This window comes from Salvelinus alpinus, chromosome 1, assembly GCF_045679555.1.
Source record: "Salvelinus alpinus chromosome 1, SLU_Salpinus.1, whole genome shotgun sequence".
Taxonomy (NCBI): Eukaryota; Metazoa; Chordata; class Actinopteri; order Salmoniformes; family Salmonidae; genus Salvelinus; species Salvelinus alpinus.
The window spans coordinates 21,734,421-21,759,420 of NC_092086.1; the positions used below are offsets into that span (position 1 = coordinate 21,734,421).

Here is a 25,000-nt window from a genome sequence, read left to right on the forward strand (position 1 = left end):
ATTACTATTAACCTCTGTTCAGGTTTTGACGACCAGTCAGCACATTTATATCGTCCACTAGGCATTTATCTCTTGTTGAGTGACATACAGGCTCAGGATCAGTGGTGGTGGTCATGTCTGCTTACTTAGTGTTGAAAGCCTAATAATATGGTCTGACCTGGGACCAGCTAAAGGGACCTCTACAAGCTTTAGCTTCTCCCCCTCTGTCTAAATATCTATGGATTAGGGCTCTCCTCAACTCCTCTTTCTCTCTTCCTGCTGCTTGGCTTGTTATTATCCCTCTCCTTCTCTTCTCCTGGTAGCACCTCCTCCTCTATCCCTCCCTCTCTCAGGACATGTCTGTGGTCCTCCCTCTCTCAGGACATGTCTGTGGTCCTCCCTCTCTCAGGACATGTCTGTGGTCCTACCTCTCTCAGGACATGTCTGTGGTCCTCTCTCTCTCAGGACATGTCTGTGGTCCTCTCTCTCTCAGGACATGTCTGTGGTCCTACCTCTCTCAGGACATGTCTGTGGTCCTCCCTCTCTCAGGACATGTCTGTGGTCCTCTCTCTCTCAGGACATGTCTGTGGTCCTCTCCTCTCTCAGGACATGTCTGTGGTCCTCCCTCTCTAAGGACATGTCTGTGGTCCTCTCTCTCTCAGGACATGTCTGTGGTCCTCTCCTCTCTCAGGACATGTCTGTGGTCCTCTCTCTCTCAGGACATGTCTGTGGTCCTCTCCTCTCTCAGGACATGTCTGTGGTCCTCCCTCTCTAAGGACATGTCTGTGGTCCTCTCTCTCTCAGGACATGTCTGTGGTCCTCCCTCTCTAAGGACATGTCTGTGGTCCTCTCTCTCTCAGGACATGTCTGTGGTCCTCTCCTCTCTCAGGACATGTCTGTGGTCCTCTCTCTCTCAGGACATGTCTGTGGTCCTCTCTCAGGACATGTCTGTGGTCCTACCTCTCTCAGGACATGTCTGTGGTCCTCTCCTCTCTCAGGACATGTCTGTGGTCCTCTCCTCTCTCAGGACATGTCTGTGGTCCTCTCCTCTCTCAGGACATGTCTGTGGTCCTCTCTCTCTCGGGACATGTCTGTGGTGTTCTCCTCTCAGTGTGGAAGCTGCATGGTATATATCTCTCTCTCTGGGACATGTTAATAATGCAGGAGGATTAGTTGATTAATGTGGGGGCTGGGGGCTTAGTGTGTGTGTGTGTGTTCATGTGTGTGTGTGTGTGTGGGGGGGGGGGTCTGGGAGTGTGGAGGCCTTGACAGGAGAGTGGTTGGGAGAACTGGCTGGCTGGCTGGCTGGCTGACATGCTGGGCTCATAATCAGCCCCCACCTTTGGCTCGTGGTGCCGCCAGGGGCTGTCCTCAGAGACGTGGGTGAGAGGAGGGAAAGTGTCGGGAGAGGAGAAGGGGATGGAGGATGGGGGAGGAGGGGTGGTGGTACTGTACAGGGCTGTTCCATTACCCCTCCTCTATCTAAATGTATTAGTGTGGTTTCTAGTATTAGGCTGAGACAGTAGTACATCCCAGACTGGTCTCATAGTTCAGACGTAACATAGTAAATGTGAATCCATGTTACCCAAACCTTCCCCTAACTCTAACACATCATACGAAATGGATGATGGACATCCACAAATGAATACATACGTGTAGTTTTGTTGTAGGACAGTGTTAGAGTACAGGGAGAAAAGGCAGGTCTGGTCTATGTTTTATCTGTACTGTGTGTCAGTGGGTCTGGTGTCTGTTATATCTGTACTGTGTGTCAGTAGGTCTGGTCTCTGTTATATATGTACTGTGTGTCAGTAGGTCTGGTCTCTGTTATATCTGTACTGTGTGTCAGTAGGTCTGGTCTCTGTTATATATGTACTGTGTGTCAGTAGGTCTGGTCTCTGTTATATCTGTACTGTGTGTCAGTAGGTCTGGTCTCTGTTATATATGTACTGTGTGTCAGTAGGTCTGGTCTCTGTTATATATGTACTGTGTGTCAGTAGGTCTGGTCTCTGTTATATATGTACTGTGTGTCAGTAGGTCTGGTCTCTGTTATATCTGTACTGTGTGTCAGTAGGTCTGGTCTCTGTTATATATGTACTGTGTGTCAGTAGGTCTGGTCTCTGTTATATCTGTACTGTGTGTCAGTAGGTCTGGTCTCTGTTATATATGTACTGGGTGTCAGTAGGTCTGGTCTCTGTTATATCTGTACTGGGTGTCAGTAGGTCTGGTCTCTGTTATATATGTACTGGGTGTCAGTAGGTCTGGTCTCTGTTATATCTGTACTGGGTGTCAGTAGGTCTGGTCTCTGTTATATATGTACTGGGTGTCAGTAGGTCTGGTCTCTGTTATATCTGTACTGTGTGTCAGTAGGTCTGGTCTCTGTTATATATGTACTGGGTGTCAGTAGGTCTGGTCTCTGTTATATCTGTACTGTGTGTCAGTAGGTCTGGTCTCTGTTATATCTGTACTGGGTGTCAGTAGGTCTGGTCTCTGTTATATATGTACTGTGTGTCAGTGGGTCTGGTCTCTGTTATATATGTACTGTGTGTCAGTGGGTCTGGTCTCTGTTATATATGTACTGTGTGTCAGTGGGTCTGGTCTCTGTTATATCTGTACTGGGTGTCAGTAGGTCTGGTCTCTGTTATATATGTACTGTGTGTCAGTAGGTCTGGTCTCTGTTATATATGTACTGTGTGTCAGTAGGTCTGGTGTCTGTTATATCTGTACTGTGTGTCAGTAGGTCTGGTCTCTGTTATATCTGTACTGTGTGTCAGTAGGTCTGGTGTCTGTTATATATGTACTGTGTGTCAGTAGGTCTGGTGTCTGTTATATCTGTACTGTGTGTCAGTAGGTCTGGTCTCTGTTATATATGTACTGTGTGTCAGTAGGTCTGGTCTCTGTTATATCTGTACTGTGTGTCAGTAGGTCTGGTGTCTGTTATATCTGTACTGTGTGTCAGTAGGTCTGGTCTCTGTTATATCTGTACTGTGTGTCAGTAGGTCTGGTGTCTGTTATATCTGTACTGTGTGTCAGTAGGTCTGGTGTCTGTTATATCTGTACTGTGTGTCAGTAGGTCTGGTCTCTGTTATATATGTACTGTGTGTCAGTAGGTCTGGTGTCTGTTATATCTGTACTGTGTGTCAGTAGGTCTGGTCTCTGTTATATATGTACTGTGTGTCAGTAGGTCTGGTCTCTGTTATATCTGTACTGTGTGTCAGTAGGTCTGGTCTCTGTTATATCTGTACTGTGTGTCAGTAGGTCTGGTGTCTGTTATATCTGTACTGTGTGTCAGTAGGTCTGGTCTCTGTTATATCTGTACTGTGTGTCAGTGGGTCTGGTCTCTGTTATATCTGTACTGTGTGTCAGTAGGTCTGGTCTCTGTTATATATGTACTGTGTGTCAGTAGGTCTGGTCTCTGTTATATATGTACTGTGTGTCAGTAGGTCTGGTCTCTGTTATATCTGTACTGTGTGTCAGTAGGTCTGGTCTCTGTTATATCTGTACTGTGTGTCAGTAGGTCTGGTCTCTGTTATATATGTACTGGGTGTCAGTAGGTCTGGTCTCTGTTATATCTGTACTGTGTGTCAGTAGGTCTGGTCTCTGTTATATCTGTACTGTGTGTCAGTAGGTCTGGTCTCTGTTATATATGTACTGGGTGTCAGTAGGTCTGGTCTCTGTTATATATGTACTGTGTGTCAGTAGGTCTGGTCTATGTTTTATCTGTACTGTGTGTCAGTGGGTCTGGTCTCTGTTATATATGTACTGTGTGTCAGTAGGTCTGGTCTCTGTTATATCTGTACTGTGTGTCAGTAGGTCTGGTCTCTGTTATATATGTACTGTGTGTCAGTAGGTCTGGTGTCTGTTATATCTGTACTGTGTGTCAGTAGGTCTGGTGTCTGTTATATATGTACTGTGTGTCAGTAGGTCTGGTGTCTGTTATATATGTACTGTGTGTCAGTAGGTCTGGTGTCTGTTATATATGTACTGTGTGTCAGTAGGTCTGGTGTCTGTTATATCTGTACTGTGTGTCAGTAGGTCTGGTGTCTGTTATATATGTACTGTGTGTCAGTGGGTCTGGTCTCTGTTATATCTGTACTGTGTGTCAGTAGGTCTGGTCTCTGTTATATCTGTACTGTGTGTCAGTAGGTCTGGTCTCTGTTATATCTGTAGTGTGTGTCAGTAGGTCTGGTCTCTGTTATATATGTACTGTGTGTCAGTGGGTCTGGTCTCTGTTATATATGTACTGTGTGTCAGTAGGTCTGGTCTCTGTTATATCTGTACTGTGTGTCAGTAGGTCTGGTGTCTGTTATATATGTACTGTGTGTCAGTAGGTCTGGTCTCTGTTATATATGTACTGTGTGTCAGTGGGTCTGGTCTCTGTTATATCTGTACTGTGTGTCAGTAGGTCTGGTCTCTGTTATATATGTACTGTATGTCAGTAGGTCTGGTGTCTGTTATATATGTACTGTGTGTCAGTAGGTCTGGTCTCTGTTATATCTGTACTGTGTGTCAGTAGGTCTGGTCTCTGTTATATATGTACTGTGTGTCAGTAGGTCTGGTCTCTGTTATATCTGTACTGTGTGTCAGTAGGTCTGGTCTCTGTTATATATGTACTGTGTGTCAGTAGGTCTGGTCTCTGTATATATGTACTGTGTGTCAGTAGGTCTGGTCTCTGTTATATCTGTACTGTGTGTCAGTAGGTCTGGTCTCTGTTATATATGTACTGTGTGTCAGTAGGTCTGGTCTCTGTTATATCTGTACTGTGTGTCAGTAGGTCTGGTCTCTGTTATATATGTACTGTGTGTCAGTAGGTCTGGTCTCTGTTATATATGTACTGTATGTCAGTAGGTCTGGTGTCTGTTATATATGTACTGTGTGTCAGTAGGTCTGGTCTCTGTTATATCTGTACTGTGTGTCAGTAGGTCTGGTCTCTGTTATATATGTACTGTGTGTCAGTAGGTCTGGTCTCTGTTATATCTGTACTGTGTGTCAGTAGGTCTGGTCTCTGTTATATATGTACTGTGTGTCAGTAGGTCTGGTCTCTGTTATATATGTACTGTGTGTCAGTAGGTCTGGTCTCTGTTATATCTGTACTGTGTGTCAGTAGGTCTGGTCTCTGTTATATCTGTACTGTGTGTCAGTAGGTCTGGTCTCTGTTATATATGTACTGTATGTCAGTAGGTCTGGTGTCTGTTATATATGTACTGTGTGTCAGTAGGTCTGGTCTCTGTTATATCTGTACTGTGTGTCAGTAGGTCTGGTCTCTGTTATATCTGTACTGGGTGTCAGTAGGTCTGGTCTCTGTTATATATGTACTGTGTGTCAGTGGGTCTGGTCTCTGTTATATATGTACTGTGTGTCAGTGGGTCTGGTCTCTGTTATATATGTACTGGGTGTCAGTAGGTCTGGTCTCTGTTATATCTGTACTGTGTGTCAGTAGGTCTGGTCTCTGTTATATCTGTACTGTGTGTCAGTGGGTCTGGTCTCTGTTATATCTGTACTGTGTGTCAGTAGGTCTGGTCTCTGTTATATATGTACTGTGTGTCAGTAGGTCTGGTCTCTGTTATATATGTACTGTGTGTCAGTAGGTCTGGTCTCTGTTATATATGTACTGTGTGTCAGTAGGTCTGGTCTCTGTTATATCTGTACTGTGTGTCAGTAGGTCTGGTCTCTGTTATATATGTACTGGGTGTCAGTAGGTCTGGTCTCTGTTATATCTGTACTGTGTGTCAGTAGGTCTGGTCTCTGTTATATCTGTACTGTGTGTCAGTAGGTCTGGTCTATGTTTTATCTGTACTGTGTGTCAGTGGGTCTGGTCTCTGTTATATATGTACTGGGTGTCAGTAGGTCTGGTCTCTGTTATATATGTACTGTGTGTCAGTAGGTCTGGTCTATGTTTTATCTGTACTGTGTGTCAGTGGGTCTGGTCTCTGTTATATATGTACTGTGTGTCAGTAGGTCTGGTCTCTGTTATATCTGTACTGTGTGTCAGTAGGTCTGGTCTCTGTTATATATGTACTGTGTGTCAGTAGGTCTGGTGTCTGTTATATCTGTACTGTGTGTCAGTAGGTCTGGTGTCTGTTATATATGTACTGTGTGTCAGTAGGTCTGGTGTCTGTTATATATGTACTGTGTGTCAGTAGGTCTGGTGTCTGTTATATATGTACTGTGTGTCAGTAGGTCTGGTGTCTGTTATATCTGTACTGTGTGTCAGTAGGTCTGGTGTCTGTTATATATGTACTGTGTGTCAGTGGGTCTGGTCTCTGTTATATCTGTACTGTGTGTCAGTAGGTCTGGTCTCTGTTATATATGTACTGGGTGTCAGTAGGTCTGGTCTCTGTTATATCTGTACTGTGTGTCAGTAGGTCTGGTCTCTGTTATATCTGTACTGTGTGTCAGTAGGTCTGGTCTCTGTTATATATGTACTGGGTGTCAGTAGGTCTGGTCTCTGTTATATATGTACTGTGTGTCAGTAGGTCTGGTCTATGTTTTATCTGTACTGTGTGTCAGTGGGTCTGGTCTCTGTTATATATGTACTGTGTGTCAGTAGGTCTGGTCTCTGTTATATCTGTACTGTGTGTCAGTAGGTCTGGTCTCTGTTATATATGTACTGTGTGTCAGTAGGTCTGGTGTCTGTTATATCTGTACTGTGTGTCAGTAGGTCTGGTGTCTGTTATATATGTACTGTGTGTCAGTAGGTCTGGTGTCTGTTATATATGTACTGTGTGTCAGTAGGTCTGGTGTCTGTTATATATGTACTGTGTGTCAGTAGGTCTGGTGTCTGTTATATCTGTACTGTGTGTCAGTAGGTCTGGTGTCTGTTATATATGTACTGTGTGTCAGTGGGTCTGGTCTCTGTTATATCTGTACTGTGTGTCAGTAGGTCTGGTCTCTGTTATATCTGTACTGTGTGTCAGTAGGTCTGGTCTCTGTTATATCTGTAGTGTGTGTCAGTAGGTCTGGTCTCTGTTATATATGTACTGTGTGTCAGTGGGTCTGGTCTCTGTTATATATGTACTGTGTGTCAGTAGGTCTGGTCTCTGTTATATCTGTACTGTGTGTCAGTAGGTCTGGTGTCTGTTATATATGTACTGTGTGTCAGTAGGTCTGGTCTCTGTTATATATGTACTGTGTGTCAGTGGGTCTGGTCTCTGTTATATCTGTACTGTGTGTCAGTAGGTCTGGTCTCTGTTATATATGTACTGTATGTCAGTAGGTCTGGTGTCTGTTATATATGTACTGTGTGTCAGTAGGTCTGGTCTCTGTTATATCTGTACTGTGTGTCAGTAGGTCTGGTCTCTGTTATATATGTACTGTGTGTCAGTAGGTCTGGTCTCTGTTATATCTGTACTGTGTGTCAGTAGGTCTGGTCTCTGTTATATATGTACTGTGTGTCAGTAGGTCTGGTCTCTGTATATATGTACTGTGTGTCAGTAGGTCTGGTCTCTGTTATATCTGTACTGTGTGTCAGTAGGTCTGGTCTCTGTTATATATGTACTGTGTGTCAGTAGGTCTGGTCTCTGTTATATCTGTACTGTGTGTCAGTAGGTCTGGTCTCTGTTATATATGTACTGTGTGTCAGTAGGTCTGGTCTCTGTTATATATGTACTGTATGTCAGTAGGTCTGGTGTCTGTTATATATGTACTGTGTGTCAGTAGGTCTGGTCTCTGTTATATCTGTACTGTGTGTCAGTAGGTCTGGTCTCTGTTATATATGTACTGTGTGTCAGTAGGTCTGGTCTCTGTTATATCTGTACTGTGTGTCAGTAGGTCTGGTCTCTGTTATATATGTACTGTGTGTCAGTAGGTCTGGTCTCTGTTATATATGTACTGTGTGTCAGTAGGTCTGGTCTCTGTTATATCTGTACTGTGTGTCAGTAGGTCTGGTCTCTGTTATATCTGTACTGTGTGTCAGTAGGTCTGGTCTCTGTTATATATGTACTGTATGTCAGTAGGTCTGGTGTCTGTTATATATGTACTGTGTGTCAGTAGGTCTGGTCTCTGTTATATCTGTACTGTGTGTCAGTAGGTCTGGTCTCTGTTATATCTGTACTGGGTGTCAGTAGGTCTGGTCTCTGTTATATATGTACTGTGTGTCAGTGGGTCTGGTCTCTGTTATATATGTACTGTGTGTCAGTGGGTCTGGTCTCTGTTATATATGTACTGGGTGTCAGTAGGTCTGGTCTCTGTTATATCTGTACTGTGTGTCAGTAGGTCTGGTCTCTGTTATATCTGTACTGTGTGTCAGTAGGTCTGGTCTCTGTTATATCTGTACTGTGTGTCAGTAGGTCTGGTCTCTGTTATATATGTACTGTGTGTCAGTAGGTCTGGTCTCTGTTATATATGTACTGTGTGTCAGTAGGTCTGGTCTCTGTTATATATGTACTGTGTGTCAGTAGGTCTGGTCTCTGTTATATCTGTACTGGGTGTCAGTAGGTCTGGTCTCTGTTATATATGTACTGTGTGTCAGTAGGTCTGGTCTCTGTTATATCTGTACTGGGTGTCAGTAGGTCTGGTCTCTGTTATATATGTACTGTGTGTCAGTAGGTCTGGCTTTTAACCTTGCTCTGTAACATGATCCCTACCACACAATTACATGCCACACACACACACACACACACACACACACACACACACACACACACACACACACACACACACACACACACACACACACACACACACACACACACACACACACACACACACACACACACACACAGCGTGTTGGGGTTTTGTGTGGTGTTGGAGCCAGAGGTGGCCAGGTTGGGGCTATGGTCTGATTGAGCGGTGTGAGATAAGCCCAGGGATTGTGGGGGATTTCCACCTGTCTGGAGCTGTGGTCTACAGGGGACAGGAGAGGCATGCAGAGTGTAGGAGGTGGAGAGAGCAGTAGTCCTGCTGCCATAGGCTGTTCCCTGCAGGGCTCCCCAGCACAGATGCCTTGTAGTCATTCTCTCTGAGCTCTAAAACCTGTCTGCTTCATGATTAGTGCTGAGCCATTAGTGCTTTTTGAGGTCGGTTTGGTTTCGATTCGATTATTAAGAACTAATCAGTGTTTTGGATTATTTTGGTTGAATGCTGTAACAGCACAGAATCAAACAATGACCAGAAGTGCTATGATGGGAGGGACTGCCCATTGCTGCTCATCACTTATTAACTATGTATTCACATGACTTTACTGTCATCAAATATTTCACTTGTTGTGTATATTACATGTGTTTTATGTGATATTTAGTAGTTTAAAACTACAACATCACACAGTTCAGCCTGGATCTGGTTAATCTGTAGTGAAACAAGAGAAAACCCAGCTAAATGGATGTCACCACTTCCGCCAAAGTCGGCTCCTCTCCTTGTTCGGGCGGCGTTCGGCGTTCGACGTCACCGGTCTTCTAGCCATGGCCGCTCCATTTTTCATTGTTCCATTTGTTTTGTCTTGTTTCCCTGCACACCTGGTTTACATTCCCTAATCACACTACATATATATTCCCTCTGTTTCCCCCATGTCTCTGTGTGGAATGGTTTTGTTACATGTTTCGCGTTACGCGCCAGGCTGGTTTTTCCCCAGGTACCGTGATGCACCTGAGTGTGTTTAATTGTTAAACGTATGCATTATTGTGACTGTTGTCGCACTTTGCACTTTTGCCATTTGGCTGGAGGTTTTTGACGCAGTTGCGTCCGTCTGTTGGTACTTCTGCCAATTAAAGTGTGATCACAACTCTCCGCTGTCCTGCACCTGACCTCTTACCAGTAGAGCACAACCTGACAATGGAATTCAAATCATTAAACCAATGTCGGTCAATTAGTTGTTTAAAAAACATTATTTTGGTTAATCGCTCAGCGCTATTGATGATTAAGATTCCTCACCGTTGTTCCCAAGGAAATATCCATTCATCTCACACACACACACACACACACACACACACACACACACACACACACACACACACACACACACACACACACACACACACACACACACACACACACACACACACACACACATACACATACACACATACACATACACACACACACTGTACTGTCTCTGACATGGTTATCACACACACACTGTACTGTCTCTTGAGTGCTCATCCAAGGAAACCTCATGCATATGCATGGCAACCAGTAAAGAGATGAACAGGGAGAGAGAGAGACAGAGAGAGAGCGAGAGTAAGTGAGAGAGAGGGAGAGAGAGAGAGTAAGTGAGAGGGAGGGAGAGAGAGACAGAGAGAGAGAGAGGGAGAGAGACAGAGAGAGAGTAAGTGAGAGGGAGGGAGGTAGAGACAGAGAGAGAGAGAGTAAGTGAGAGGGAGGGAGGTAAAGAGAAACATTGCAGAGGTCCGTTTCTCAGGTGTGCCGGCAGCACCATAATGGGAATACAACTGAAGCAGTGTTAATCAGTGTGTTTTCTCTGGCTTGGCCCTGTAATGTATAATAGTCAACCAGCCCAGTCACACAGGGGTTGCTGAGAATGATCAGTTACTCATCGTTGTCTTGCTAAACCCACAGTCTGCCAAGCCAGGGACAGATTGCTCTGCTGGTGCCATTATTACAGAGCAGAATTAAACCAACCCAAAGCAATGTGTCTTATAGGGGGAGGAGAGAGGAGGAGAGAGAGTGGAGAGGAGGAGAGAGGAGGAGAGGGAGTGGAGAGGAGGAGAGGGAGTGGAGAGGAGGAGAGGAGGAGAGGGAGTGGAGAGGAGGAGACAGGGAGAGGAGGACAGAGAGGAGTAAGTGGAGAGGAGGAGACAGGGAGAGGAGGAGAGAGAGTGGAGAGAGTGGAGAGGAGGAGACAGGGAGAGGAGAAGAGAGAGGAGGGGGGAGACAGGGAGAGGAGGAGAGAGTGGATGGGGGGAGACAGGGAGAGGAGGAGAGAGAGGAGTAAGTGGAGAGGAGGAGAGAGAGTGGAGAGAGTGAAGAGGAGGAGACAGGGAGAGGAGGGGGAGACAGGGAGAGGAGGAGAGAGTGGAGGGGGGGAGACAGGGAGAGGAGGAGAGAGAGGAGAGGAGGAGACAGGGAGAGGAGGAGAGAGAGTGAAGAGAGTGGAGAGGAGGAGACAGGGAGAGGAGGAGAGAGTGGAGGGGGAGACAGGGAGAGGAGGAGAGAGAGGAGTGAGTGGAGAGGAGGAGGCAGGGAGAGGAGGAGACAGGTAGAGGAGGAGAAAGGAGAGAGAGGAGGAGAGAGGGAGAGGAGGAGAAAGGAGAGAGAGGAGAGAGGAGAGGCTGGGGACATGGTGTAGTAGACTGTATGAGGTGTAGAGGAGAGGAGAAGAGAGGGTCATTTTGAGAAAGCAGTGCGGGGCTGGAGAGACGAAGAGTAAAGCTGAGTGGGTGGGACAATGAAAAAGGAGCCTGAAAGAGAGGGAGTGATAGAGAAATAGAGAGGGGGAGAGAAAGCAGAAGGAGATTGCTATAGAGAAAGAGAGAGAGGGAGAGAGGGACATGGAGCAGAGCAATAAGAGAGATTGAGGTCATGAGACAATGGAGGGAGGGAGAGAAATTGAGAAAGGGACACTGGGGAAAAGAGGGAGAGATAGAGATCGGGAGAGGGAGAAAGATAGAGGGAGAGAGCCTGAGAAAGTGTGTACTCAGCTGTGAGATGAGACCTGTCTCCCCATGGGGAGAGAGGGATGGAGAGAGGGGAGGAGGAATCTAATGTCGGTTGGGCTGCTCTGAGGGGGAGGGGAGCACGCACACACACACACACACACACACACACATACGCATACACACACACAAGTACGCATACACAAACACGCACACACAAACACGCACACACAAACACAAACACACACACACACACTCCTCAGGGAGCTGATCTGTCAGACATAGCAAGTCTACCACAGAGTGGTGAAGTCTACAGGTCTGCTGATCCCTGGTCCCCATGCTGTGGGACGGACAGATTGCCAATGTCAGGCACCATGACGTCAGCTAGTAGGAAAATGGATAGTGGTGTATTACAGTATTCTCTATCCACTATCAATTTATTTGTGCTTTTTAGTAGCATTGATGGTCGAATGCACATCCCTTATGATGTTGCGCCTTAAAGGTAGCAGTAATGAAGGTAATGGTAATGAAGGTAGTAGTAATGAGGTAGTGGTAATGAAGGTAATGGAAATTAAGGTAGTAGTAATGAAGGTAATGGTAATGAGGGTAGTAGTAGTAATGAGGTAGTGGTAATGAGGTAGTGGTAATGAAGGTAATGGAAATGAAGGTAGTAGTAATGAAGGTAGTGGTAATGAAGGTAGTAGTATTGAAGGTAGTGGTAATGCTTGTAGTAGTAATGAAGGTAGTGGTAATGAAGGTAATGGAAATGAAGGTAGCAGTAATGAAGGTAGTAGTAATGAAGGTAGTGGTAATGAAGGTAATGGCAATGAAGGTAGTAGTAATGAAGGTAATGGTAATGAAGGTAGTAGTATTGAAGGTAGTGGTAATGCTTGTAGTAGTAATGAAGGTAGTGGTAATGAAGGTAATGGAAATGAAGGTAGTAGTAATGAAGATAGTAGTAATGAAGGTAATGGTAATGAAGATAGCAGTAATGAAGGTAATAGTAATGAAGGTAGTAGTAATGAGGTAGTGGTAATGAAGGTAGTGGTAATGAGGTAGTGGTAATGAAGGTAGTGGTAATGAGGTAGTGGTAATGAAGGTAGTGGTAATGAAGGTAGTAGTAATGAAGGTAGTGGTAATGAAGGTAGTAGTATTGAAGGTAGTGTAATGAAGGTAGTGGTAATGAAGGTAGTAGTAATGCTTGTAGTAGTATTGAAGGTAGTGGTAATGAAGGTAATGGTAATGAAGGTAGTGTAATGAAGGTAGTGGTAATGAAGGTAGTAGTAATGAAGGTAGTAGTATTGAAGGGTGGTAATGAAGGTAGTGGTAATGAAGGTAGTGGTAATGCTTGTAGTAGTATTGAAGGTAGTGGTAATGAAGGTAATGGTAATGAAGGTAGTGTAATGAAGGTAGTGGTAATGAAGGTAGTAGTAATGCTTGTAGTAGTATTGAAGGTAGTGGTAATGAAGGTAATGGTAATGAAGGTAGTGTAATGAAGGTAGTGGTAATGAAGGTAGTAGTAATGCTTGTAGTAGTATTGAAGGTAGTGGTAATGAAGGTAATGGTAATGAAGGTAGTGTAATGAAGGTAGTAGTAATGAAGGTAGTAGTATTGAAGGTAGTGGTAATGAAGGTAATGGTAATGAAGGTAGTGTAATGAAGGTAGTGGTAATGAAAGTAGTAGTAATGCTTGTAGTAGTATTGAAGGTAGTGGTAATGAAGGTAATGGTAATGAAGGTAGTGTAATGCTTGTAGTAGTATTGAAGGTAGTGGTAATGAAGGTAATGGTAATGAAGGTAGTGGTAATGAAGGTAATGGTAATGAAGGTAGTGTAATGAAGGTAGTGTAATGAAGGTAGTGGTAATGAAGGTAGTAGTATTGAAGGTAGTAGTATTGAAGGTAGTGGTAATGAAGGTAGTGGTAATGAAGGTAGTGTAATGAAGGTAGTGGTAATGAAGGTAGTAGTAATGAAGGTAATGGTAATGAAGGTAATGGTAATGAAGGTAGTGTAATGAAGGTAATGGTAATGAAGGTAATGGTAATGAAGGTAGTGTAATGAAGGTAGTGTAATGAAGGTAGTGGTAATGAAGGTAGTGGTAATGAAGGTAGTGTTAATGAAGGTAATGGTAATGAAGGTAGTGTAATGAAGGTAGTGGTAATGCTTGTAGTAGTAATGAAGGTAGTAGTATTGAAGGGTGGTAATGAAGGTAGTGGTAATGAAGGTAGTGGTAATGCTTGTAGTAGTATTGAAGGTAGTGGTAATGAAGGTAATGGTAATGAAGGTAGTGTAATGAAGGTAGTGGTAATGAAGGTAATGGTAATGAAGGTAGTGTAATGAAGGTAGTGGTAATGAAGGTAGTGTAATGAAGGTAGTGGTAATGAAGGTAGTGGTAATGCTTGTAGTAGTATTGAAGGTAGTGGTAATGAAGGTAATGGTAATGAAGGTAGTGTAATGAAGGTAGTGGTAATGAAGGTAATGGTAATGAAGGTAGTGTAATGAAGGTAGTGGTAATGAAGGTAGTGTAATGAAGGTAGTGGTAATGAAGGTAGTGGTAATGCTTGTAGTAGTATTGAAGGTAGTGGTAATGAAGGTAATGGTAATGAAGGTAGTGTAATGAAGGTAGTGGTAATGAAGGTAATGGTAATGAAGGTAGTGTAATGAAGGTAGTGGTAATGAAGGTAGTAGTAATGCTTGTAGTAGTATTGAAGGTAGTGGTAATGAAGGTAATGGTAATGAAGGTAGTGTAATGAAGGTAGTAGTAATGAACACTGAACTGCTCTAACACAGACCTTTATGAAGTTGGTTTGCAACGTTTGGATCCCTGAAAGGATCTCGTCAGGTTATATGTGCTTTGCCATCAGTAATAAACGATACTGTCCACACTATTCAGTGATGTTCAGGTACAGCATACAGCTAGTGTAGTCATGAAACATACATAGATACCCACACTCCGTTGAATCAATGCTCCCATTGTTTATGAAGTGAAAATCTTCGCCCACAAGGTCTTTGCCAGCATGTTTCCCCCCATGTTTTATGCTTTGCCATAACTCTAACCGAAGTCTCACATTGCCTCACATTTAAGGGTTGTTCAATCGCCTATTCATTGGAATATCAGAATTAATGTGAGAAAACGTGCCCGGAAATGAAGGTACTTCTAGCCATAACCTCTTTTCTCCCTCTCCTTTCTCTCATTGTGTTCATTCTCTGTGTGGCTATAGGTAGTGGTCTGATGGGGAACTCCTCTGCCTCCTTCATGGGTACGTTCCTGGCCAGCAGTCTGGGCTCGTCCTCCCACCCCTCTCACCCCTCCCGGCCCCCCTCCTCACCCTCTTCACCCGGATCCTTCCGTGGTGGGCCCCACTCCAGCGCCTCTCAGATCTGGTTCCCTCACTCACACGAAGGTAAGAGAGAAACCCCACAGGAAAAACAATGGAATGAGTGACGCCTGACCACCAATTTAGCATGATGTCATCTGGTATATTTAGCTAGCAGTCTTCTCAACGTGACGGAGGCCTTTAAGGATCGACAGCCACATAACATATCCTCATGATACGCACATCCAGGGGTTTTAGGTGGTTTCATCTTTAGATCGATGACTATTTTCAGCTAAATGTGAAGATGAGTCAGCACTCTGCACTCTATGCTGCCATCATTATTAATGGACTTGTAAGAGAATCCTCTACTTGTCCTTGTCTCCCAGTCTATGAAGCCTCACGGCTCTATCTTGGGCCGGCGTTAAGGCAGCGCTGGTGTCAAACTCACGTTCGGTGGCAGTTTCCACCTGTTAAAGCCAGAGCTCTGCTATTTTCAAACTGTTGTGCAACGGTTGGTAATTGACCTGTCTTTTATCAGCTCTCTGTGCTCGGGTGGGAGGGGTGGAAATATTGTAGGTGTGTCCTTAAAAAGGTGATCCAACGGTTGGTAATTGACCTGTCTTTTATCAGCTCTTTGTGCTCGGGTGGGAGGGGTGGAAATATTGTAGGTGTGTCCTTAAAAAGGTGATCCAAAGGGCTCATTTCAGGCAGCTCTCTTTTTGGGCCTTATCAATAATGAATGTAATCTTGCTTGTTGACAACGTTTGTCATGTCCCTGCTCAGCCATAATGTAATGTCCAGTAGGAGCCCCTACAAAAGACTGGAAATACACAACTTGAAGCAACCACATATTTAGCCATGGAGCACATTCTGATTGGCCAGTGAGGGGCCAAGCCTCGACACACCTACAACTTATTTATTTATCAAAACCCATCCCTTTGGCGCCAACGCCAGCACTGCGCCCATCATTCTTGGCTGTGAAAACAGCAACAATATTTGTGACACTCCCCTGAACCTATAGCGCTCCCGCTAGCCCTTACAGTTCCCACTGTATTGGGTTTGTTCAGATAGAGCCCTCAATGTCAACGTCTCCTGTGTTCATCAGGCACCAAACGGAATGAAACATTCAGAAACTGGAGTGGAACAGGGAGGTATTACCTAACCTGAGCTAATCCAATAAGAAACGGCCATTTTCATGTTCTGTTGCAAACCGCTTTCAAACGTTTTCCATTGTGTGCCCTAATGAACACAACTAGGTCCTGGTTCTCAGCAGTACGATATACAACGCCGTTTGGGTCTTTACGTGGCAAAAAAGATACGCGTCAAATAACACAGTTCTATTATAGAATGTTGTGTGTGATGAATTTGCACATGCAAGCCAAGCGCCACCACTACTATCAGTAGCATTGTCAAAGCTGTACAAAAATGTCTGCAGACAAGCAAACACCGGCCACGAACGATGTGTTTACAATACCACCTTGGTAATAAGGCATTATTTGTTCGACCGCAACTTCTTTGGTATTTAGCTTCCACCAGTACAACTTCTTTGGTATTTAGCTTCCACCAGTACAACTTCTTTGGTATTTAGCTTCCACCAGTACAACTTCTTTGGTATTTAGCTTCCACCAGTACAACTTCTTTGGTATTTAGCTTCCACCAGTACAACTTCTTTGGTATTTAGCTTCCACCAGTACAACTTGTCGTTTTTCTGTGTTTTTGGGGAAGAACATAGTTTGCATCAAATCCATCAGCTAGCTAACTTTTTTACGACAATCACTGTCGAGGAAGGGCAGGTGCGCGAGACGACTTTACCAGCATCATAGCGATACGTATCGATGAATCGTTGTGACATATGGAATACGAGTGATAGTGTAATCAATGTGTAATAACTACGTAAACAATTAATGAACGCGTTAAAATATTATGTGACGTGCAGTCATATTCAAGGCCTGATTGGTCAACAAGCTTATTTGACACGTCAAATAGTGTTATTTGACGTGTATCTTTCTTGACACGTAAAGACTCAAACGGCGTTCCATAGTACGGAGCTGGAGCTTAACAGCGTGTAATCTTACTCTGACAGCATGTATTCTCAGCCTGTGTTGAGTTTCCAGTGGAGGACAGGCGGCTTGTAATCCTTAAGAAATGAGCCCGGCTCCCACCCTTTTATCTGGGCTCTGAAATAGGCCCCTCCCTTGGAGCATGTTTGGGGTGAAGCACCATGCAGTGTTTTTTAGGATGGAGTGACGGGTCAATAGTTCAGCCAAAAAATGTTGCGCTATTCAAATTCACGTCAGAAAGAATGTCCCTCAGCCCACTGAACAACACACACGCCAGTAAAGAGGTTGCCCAGACTGCAGGGCTGTTCAGCTGTTGTGTCTTTGGAGGTTTGTGGTGGTTCCCACCCTACCCAGGCTCTGACTGCCTCACCCGACCCGCCTAAACACAGCAGACTCAGGGTATGCCAAGCCCCAGGCATAGCCTCCTTGTTTAAAGGGATAGTTAAAGCAAAATACAACATTAGTTAGATGGTTCCTGGTGTACAGACTACTTCCAGAGTAAGATAACATCTAACTAATGTTGTTATTAAGGTGAACAACCCCTTTAAAAAGGAACTATCTAACTACCCACTGGGCACAGACATCAATTCAATGTCTATTCCACGTTGGTTCAACGTACTAACATTAAAAGGACATGGAAACAACGTTGATTCAACCAGTGTGCCAAGTGGGTAATGTTGTCATTAAGGTGAACAACCCCTTTAAGAAGGAACATTCTAACTAATGTTGTCATTAATGTGGACTACCCCTTTAAGAAGGAACATTCTAACTAATGTTGTCATTAAGGTGAAATACCCCTTTAACAAGGAACATTCTAACTAATGTTGTCATTAAGGTGAACTACCCCTTTAAGAAGGAACATTCTAACTAATGTTGTCATTAAGGTGAACTACCCCTTTAAGAAGGAACATTCTAACTAATGTTGTCATTAAGGTGAACTACCCCTTTAAGAAGGAACATTCTAACTAATGTTGTCATTAAGGTGAACTACCCCTTTAAGAAGGAACATTCTAACTAATGTTGTCATTAAGGTGAACTACCCCTTTAAGAAGGAACATTCTAACTAATGTTGTCATTAAGGTGAACTACCCCTTTAAGAAGGAACATTCTAACTAATGTTGTCATTAAGGCGAACTACCCCTTTAAGAAGGAACATTCTAACTAATGTTGTCATTAAGGCGAACTACCCCTTTAAGAAGGAACATTCTAACTAATGTTGTCATTAAGGTGAACTACCCCTTTAAGAAGGAACATTCTAACTAATGTTATCATTAAGGTGAACTACCCCTTTAAGAAGGAACATTCTAACTAATGTTGTCATTAAGGCGAACTACCCCTTTAAGAAGGAACATTCTAACTAATGTTATCATTAAGGTGAACTACCCCTTTAAGAAGGAACATTCTAACTAATGTTGTCATTAAGGCGAACTACCCCTTTAAGAAGGAACATTCTAACTAATGTTGTCATTAAGGTGAACTACCCCTTTAACAAGGAACATTCTAACTAATGTTGTCATTAAGGCGAACTACCCCTTTAAGAAGGAACATTCTAACTAATGTTGTCATTAAGGCGAACTACCCCTTTAAGAAGGAACATTCTAACTAATGTTGTCATTAAGGTGAACTACCCCTTTAAGAAGGAACATTCTAACTAATGTTGTCATTAAGGCGAACTACCCCTTTAAGAAGGAACATTCTAACTAATGTTGTCATTAATGCGAACTACCCCTTTAAGACTAGGCCAGCTGTTGTGTCTAGGCCAGGGCAAGCCAGCGGGGAATGTGCTGCAGGATCTACATTGTGTTTGTGGTCACTGATAATCACTGCTCTGGTCGTATGATGTGTAGCTGGGGCTGATGTTGTTTGATGCAGCTGTGATTCTGTTTGTTGTTAATGGACACTCTGTTTGGGGATGGGCGGCCCTTAGATGTTGCGGCCACAGAGAGTCATGCACTTATTCACTTCCCGCCATGGATTTATGGGATTTAAAGGGGCAATCAGCAGGTGCTACATCCATTTTATGACTTATAAATTAATGATTTATACCCATTGATTCTTTAAGAATATATATTATAAATGCATCATGAGCTCAGTTTAACTGTTGTACCCCATCAGAAACCCAAACTATAAGCTTGTTTTACTCTAATGTTTGTAAACAAAGAAAATGTAAACAAACACTGTATAGCCTCAAAACATGGTTAAACTATACGTTTGATATAACTGAAGGTCAATCCTTGCATCCGTAGCTCTGTCTATGAATTTGAGAGTGGTTAAATGTCTCTAGCCATATCCCTCAGCGTTTTACCACCCCATGGCCGGGGAGTACGCTTTGTTGTTGATTCTACTGCTGATTGCTGCTTTAGGGATTGGTGTAAGAAACATGGTGGAAATCCACTCTAGCTCATGCTTAGACTAATCCATGTTTAAGGTATTCACATGGGAGGCAGGCAACATGGTGTTAGTGGATGGAGTTACAGCCATCTCTCTGAAACAACATGGTGTTAGTGGATGGAGTTACAGCCATCTCTCTGAAACAACATGGTGTTAGTGGATGGAGTTACAGCCATCTCTCTGAAACAACATGGTGTTAGTGGATGAAGTTACAGCCATCTCTCTGAAACAACATGGTGTCAGTGGATGGAGTTACAGCCATCTCTCTGAAACAACATGGTGTTAGTGGATGGAGTTACAGCCATCTCTCTGAAACAACATGGTGTTAGTGGATGGAGTTACAGCCATCTCTCTGAAACAACATGGTGTTAGTGGATGGAGTTACAGCCATCTCTCTGAAACACCATGGTGTTAGTGGATGAAGTTACAGCCATCTCTCTGAAACAACATGGTGTTAGTGGATGAAGTTACAGCCATCTCTCTGAAACAACATGGTGTCAGTGGATTGAGTTACAGCCATCTCCCTGAAACAACATGCTGTTAGTGGATGGAGTTACAGCCATCTCTCTGAAACAACATGGTGTTAGTGGATGGAGTTACAGCCATCTCTCTGAAACAACATGGAGGTACAGTTGACAGAGAGATGAGCAGTTACAGGTCATAGTGAATCTTATAGTTCCTTCCACCCACAAAACACAAGTTAACATATCAAATCAAATCAAATCAAATGTATTTATATAGCTCTTCTTACATCACCTGATATCTCAAAGTGCTGTACAGAAACCCAGCCTAAAACCCCAAACAGCAAGCAATGCAGGTGTAGAAGCACAGTGGCTAGGAAAAACTCCCTAGAAAGGCCAAAACCTAGGAAAAATTCTAGAGAGGAACCAGGCTATGAGGGGTGGCCAGTCCTCTTCTGGCTGTGCCGGGTGGAGATTATAACAGAACATGGCCAAGATGTTCAAATGTTCATAAATGACCAGCATGGTCAAATAATAATAATCACAGTAGTTGTCGAGGGTGCAGCAAGTCAGCACCTCAGGAGTAAATGTCAGTTGGCTTTTCATAGTCGATCATTAAGAGTATCTCTACCGCTCCTGCTGTCTCTAGAGAGTTGAAAACAGCAGGTCTGGGACAGGGAGCACGTCCGGTGAACAGGTCAGGGTTCCATAGCCACAGGCAGAACAGTTGAAACTGGAGCAGCAGCACGGCCAGGTGGACTGGGGACAGCAAGGAGTCATCATGCCAGGTAGTCCTGAGGCATGGTCCTAGGGCTCAGGTCCTCCGAGAGAGAGAAAGAAAGAGAGAAAGAGAGAATTAGAGAGAGCATACTTAAATTCACACAGGACACCGGATAAGACAGGAGAAGTACTCCAGATATAACAAACTGACCCTAGCCCCCCGACACATAAACTACTGCAGCATAAATACTGGAGGCTGAGACAGGAGGGGTCAGGAGACACTGTGGCCCCATCCGATGATACCCCCGGACAGGGCCAAACAGGAAGGATATAACCCCACCCACTTTTCCAAAGCACAGCCCCCACACCACTAGAGGGATATCTTCAACCACCAACTTACCATCCTGAGATAAGGCCGAGTATAGCCCACAAAGATCTCCGCCACGGCACAACCCAAGGGGGGGCGCCAACCCAGACAGGAAGACCACGTCAGTGACTCAACCCACTCAAGTGACGCACCCTTCCTAGGGACGGCATGACTCAGCCCCAGTAATAGGGTTAGAGGCAGATAATCCCAGTGGAGCGAGGGGAACCGGCCAGGCAGAGACAGCAAGGGGGGTTCGTTGCTCCAGAGCATTTCCGTTCACCATCACACTCCTGGGCCAGACGACACTCAATCATATGACCCACTGAAGAGATGAGTCTTCAGTAAAGACTTAAAGGTTGAGACCGAGTCTGCGTCCCTCACATGGGTAGGCAGACCATTACATAAAAATGGAGCTCTATAGGAGAAAGCCCTGCCTCCAGCTGTTTGCTTAGAAATTCTAGGGACAGTAAGGAGGCCTGCGTCTTGTGACCGTAGCGTACGTGTAGGTATGTACGGCAGGACCAAATCAGAAAGATAGTTAGGAGCAAGCCCATGTAATGCTTTGTAGGTTAGCAGTAAAACCTTGAAATCAGCCCTTGCCTTAACAAGAAGTCAGTGTAGGGAGGCTAGCACTGGAGTAATATGTTAACATATGTTTCGTTTTCACCTTTTAGCAACGGGTATCGAAGCCACGGGGAGATTTCTGTGCTGGAAAACAGAATAATATTAATAAGTCGGACGATGATAATGCCAAGCCTAATAAAAGTAATGGAGGTGGTAATGATTAGGATTATTACTCAGTTTGCAGTGGAAGCCATTACCCAGACTGCAGTTTAATTGTACATAATGCATTAAGATCCTGATTGAATCCAGACTGTTCATCAACCACATTCAGCTGCTCTGTCTTCAACATAATTGCATGTTGTCTTTTTACTGTTTTGCATTAAAAGCAACTCATCAAAATGATGAGCGGGAACAATTACCCAGGCTCCTCGCCTTCTCTCTACGGGTGTCGGCCTGTCGGCTGTATCCCACCAGCAGCAGCACAGAGCATACTGTGTGTGTGTGTGTGTGTGTGTGTGTGTGTGTGTGTGTGTGTGTGTGTGTGTGTGTGTGTGTGTGTGTGTGTGTGTGTGTGTGTGTGTGTGTGTGTGTGTGTGTGTGTGTGTTCGTGCATGAGATTGTGTGTGTATGTGTGAGCTGGTATTTGTTCTAAGATTCTCTTGTCTCTCAAGCTACATTTCTTTGGCGCACGGTCTCTTTGTCTCTCATGTTGCTGTGATTCTGACACATTTTCATATGGAGCTGGTCTGTTGTTCATTTCATGGGAACCATATGGAGATGGTCTGGAGAGGAGGGCTGTTCGTTGGCACACAGTGAGAGGGAGAGGTGGAATAGGGGAGGAGCTGTTGTTGGGATCTGTGTGTAAAGATATATATATAAAAATATACACTATATACACAAAAGTATGTCTACTTTTGTGGATTTGGCTATTTCAGCCACACCTGTTGCTGACAGGTGTATAAACTTGAGCACACAGCCATGCAATATTCATAGACTAATATTGGCAACAGAATGGCCTTACTGAAGTGCTCTGTAACTCTCAACGTGGCACTGTCATAGGATGCCATCTTTCCAACAAGTCAGTTCATCAAATTTTTGCCCTGCTAGAGCTGCCCCGGTGAACTGTATGTGCTGTTATTGTGAAGTGGAAGCGTCTAGGAGCAACAACGGCTCGATCGAGAAGTGGTAAGCCACATAAGCTCACAGAACAAAACCGCCGAGTACTGAAACACATAGCGCGTAAAAATCGTCTGTCCTCGGTTGCAACACTCACTACCGAGTTTAAAGCCGCCTCTGGAAGCAACATCAGCACAATAACTGTTGTTGGGAGCTTCATGAAATGGGTTTCCATGGCCGAGCAGCCGCACACAAGCCTAAGATCATCATGCGCAATGCCAAGCGTCGGATGGAGTGGTGTAAAGCTCGCCGCCATTGGACTCTGGAGCAGTGGAAACGTGTTCTCTGGAGTGATGATTCACGCTTTACCATCTGGCAGTCCGACGGATGAATCTGGGTTTGGTGGATGCCAGGAGAACACTACCTGCCCCAATGCATTGTGCCAACTGTAAAGTTGAATAATGGTCTGCGGCTGTTATTCAAGACCCCTTGACCTTTTCCACATTTAATTACGTTACAGCCTTATTCTGAAATTGATTAAATGAATGTTTTTCATCATCAATCGATACACAATACCCCATAATGACAAAGCAAAAATAGGCATTTAGAATTTTTTGCAAATGTATTAAAAATAAAAGCAGAAATACCTTCATTAACATAAGTATTCAGACCTTTGCTAGAAGACCTGTTTTCATTGATCATCCTTGACATGTTTCTACAACTTGATTGGAGTCCACCTGTGGTAAATTCAATTGATTGGTCATGATTTGGAAATGCATACACCTGTCTATATAAGGTCCCACTGTTAACAGTGCATTTCAAAGCAAAAACCAAGCCATAAGGTCGAAGGAATTGTCCGTAGAGCTCCGAGACAGGATTCTGTCGAGGCACAGATCTGGGGAAGGGTACCAAAAAAAATCTGCAGCATTGAAGGTCCCCTAGAACACAGTGCCCTCCATCATTCTTAAATGTCCGGCCACACTGAGCAATTGGGGGAGAAGGGCCTTGGTCAGGTAGGTAACCAAGAACACAATGGTCACTCTGACAGAGTTCCAGAGTTCCTCTGTGGAGATGGGAGAACCTTCCAGAAGGACATCCCTCTACAACACCCCACCAATCAGGCCTTTGTGGTAGAGTGGCCAGACGGAAGCCACTCCTCAGTAATAGGCACATGACAGACCACTTGGAGTTTTCCAAAAGGCACTTAAGGACTCTCAGACCATGGTAAACAAGATTCTCTGTTCTGATGAAACCAAGATTGAACTCTTTGGCCTGAATGTCAAGCATCATGGCTGGAGAAAACCTGGCACCATCTCTACGGTGAAGCATGGTAGTGGCAGCATCATGCTGTGGGGATGTTTTTCAGCGGCAGGGACTGGGAGACTAGTCAGGATCGAGGGAAAGATGAATGGAGAAAAGTACAGAGAGATCCTTGATAAAAACCTGCTCCAGAGCGCTCAGTACCTCAGACTGGGGCAAAGGTTCACCTTCCAACAGGACAATGACACTAAACACACAGCCAAGATAAGTCTCTGAATGTCCTTGAATGGCCCAGCCAGACCCCGGGACTTAAACCCGAAATAACATTTCTGGAGAAACCTGAAAATAGCTGTGCAGCGATGCTCCTCATCCAACCTGACAGAGCTTGAGAGGATCTACATGGGAGAATGGGAGAAACTCCCCAAATACAGGTGTGCCAAGATTGTAGCGACATACCCAAGAAGACTGTAGGCTGTAATCGCTGCCAAAGGTGCTTCAACAAAGTACTGAGTAAAGGGTCTGAATACTTATGTAAATGTAATATTTCAGTTTTTACTTTTTTTTATATTTGCAAAAATTCTACAGACCTGTATTTGCTTTATCATTATGGAGTATTGTGTGTAGATGGATGAGGGGGGGAAAACTATTTAATACATTTTAGAATAAGGCTGTAACGTAACAAAATGTGGAAAACGTCAAGAGGTCAGAATACTTTCTGAATGCACTGTATATACACTACCGTTCAAAAGTTTGGGGTTGCTTAAAAATGTCCTTGTTTTTGAAAGAAAAGCTATTTTTTTGTGCATTAAAATAACATCAAATTGATCAGAAATAGAGTGTAGACATTGTTAATGTTGTAAATGACTATTGTAGCTGGAAATGGCAGATTTTTTTTTCTCAAGCTAGAAACTCTAATGTACTTGTCCTCTTGCTCAGTTGTGCACCGGGGCCTCCCACTCCTCTTTCTATTCTGGTTAGAGCCAGTTTGCGTTGTTATGTGAAGTAAGTGGTACACAGCGTTGTATGAGATCTTCAGTTTCTTGATAATTTCTCGCATTGAATAGCCTTCTTTTCTCAGAACAAGAAAGTACTAACGAGTTTCAGAAGAAAGGTCTTTGTTTCTGGCCATTTTGATCCTGTAATCGAACCCACAAATGCTGATGCTCCAGACACTCAACTAGTCTAAAGAAGGCCAGTTTTATTGCTTCTTTAATCAGCACAA

The 25,000-nt window shown here is 44.0% G+C and overlaps 1 protein-coding gene across 9 annotated transcripts in view; it reads left to right on the forward strand.

Annotated features, from left to right (window-relative positions):
• Positions 1-25,000, forward strand: part of LOC139571262 (BAH and coiled-coil domain-containing protein 1) — a 202,419-nt gene that overhangs the window by 90,110 nt on the left and 87,309 nt on the right. For all 9 annotated transcript variants that reach the window (XM_071393974.1, XM_071393965.1, XM_071394000.1 and 6 more), the window contains one exon: positions 14,744-14,926. In XM_071393974.1, the coding sequence (XP_071250075.1) occupies positions 14,744-14,926 (183 nt within the window). The remainder of the gene's footprint in view (positions 1-14,743; positions 14,927-25,000) is intronic.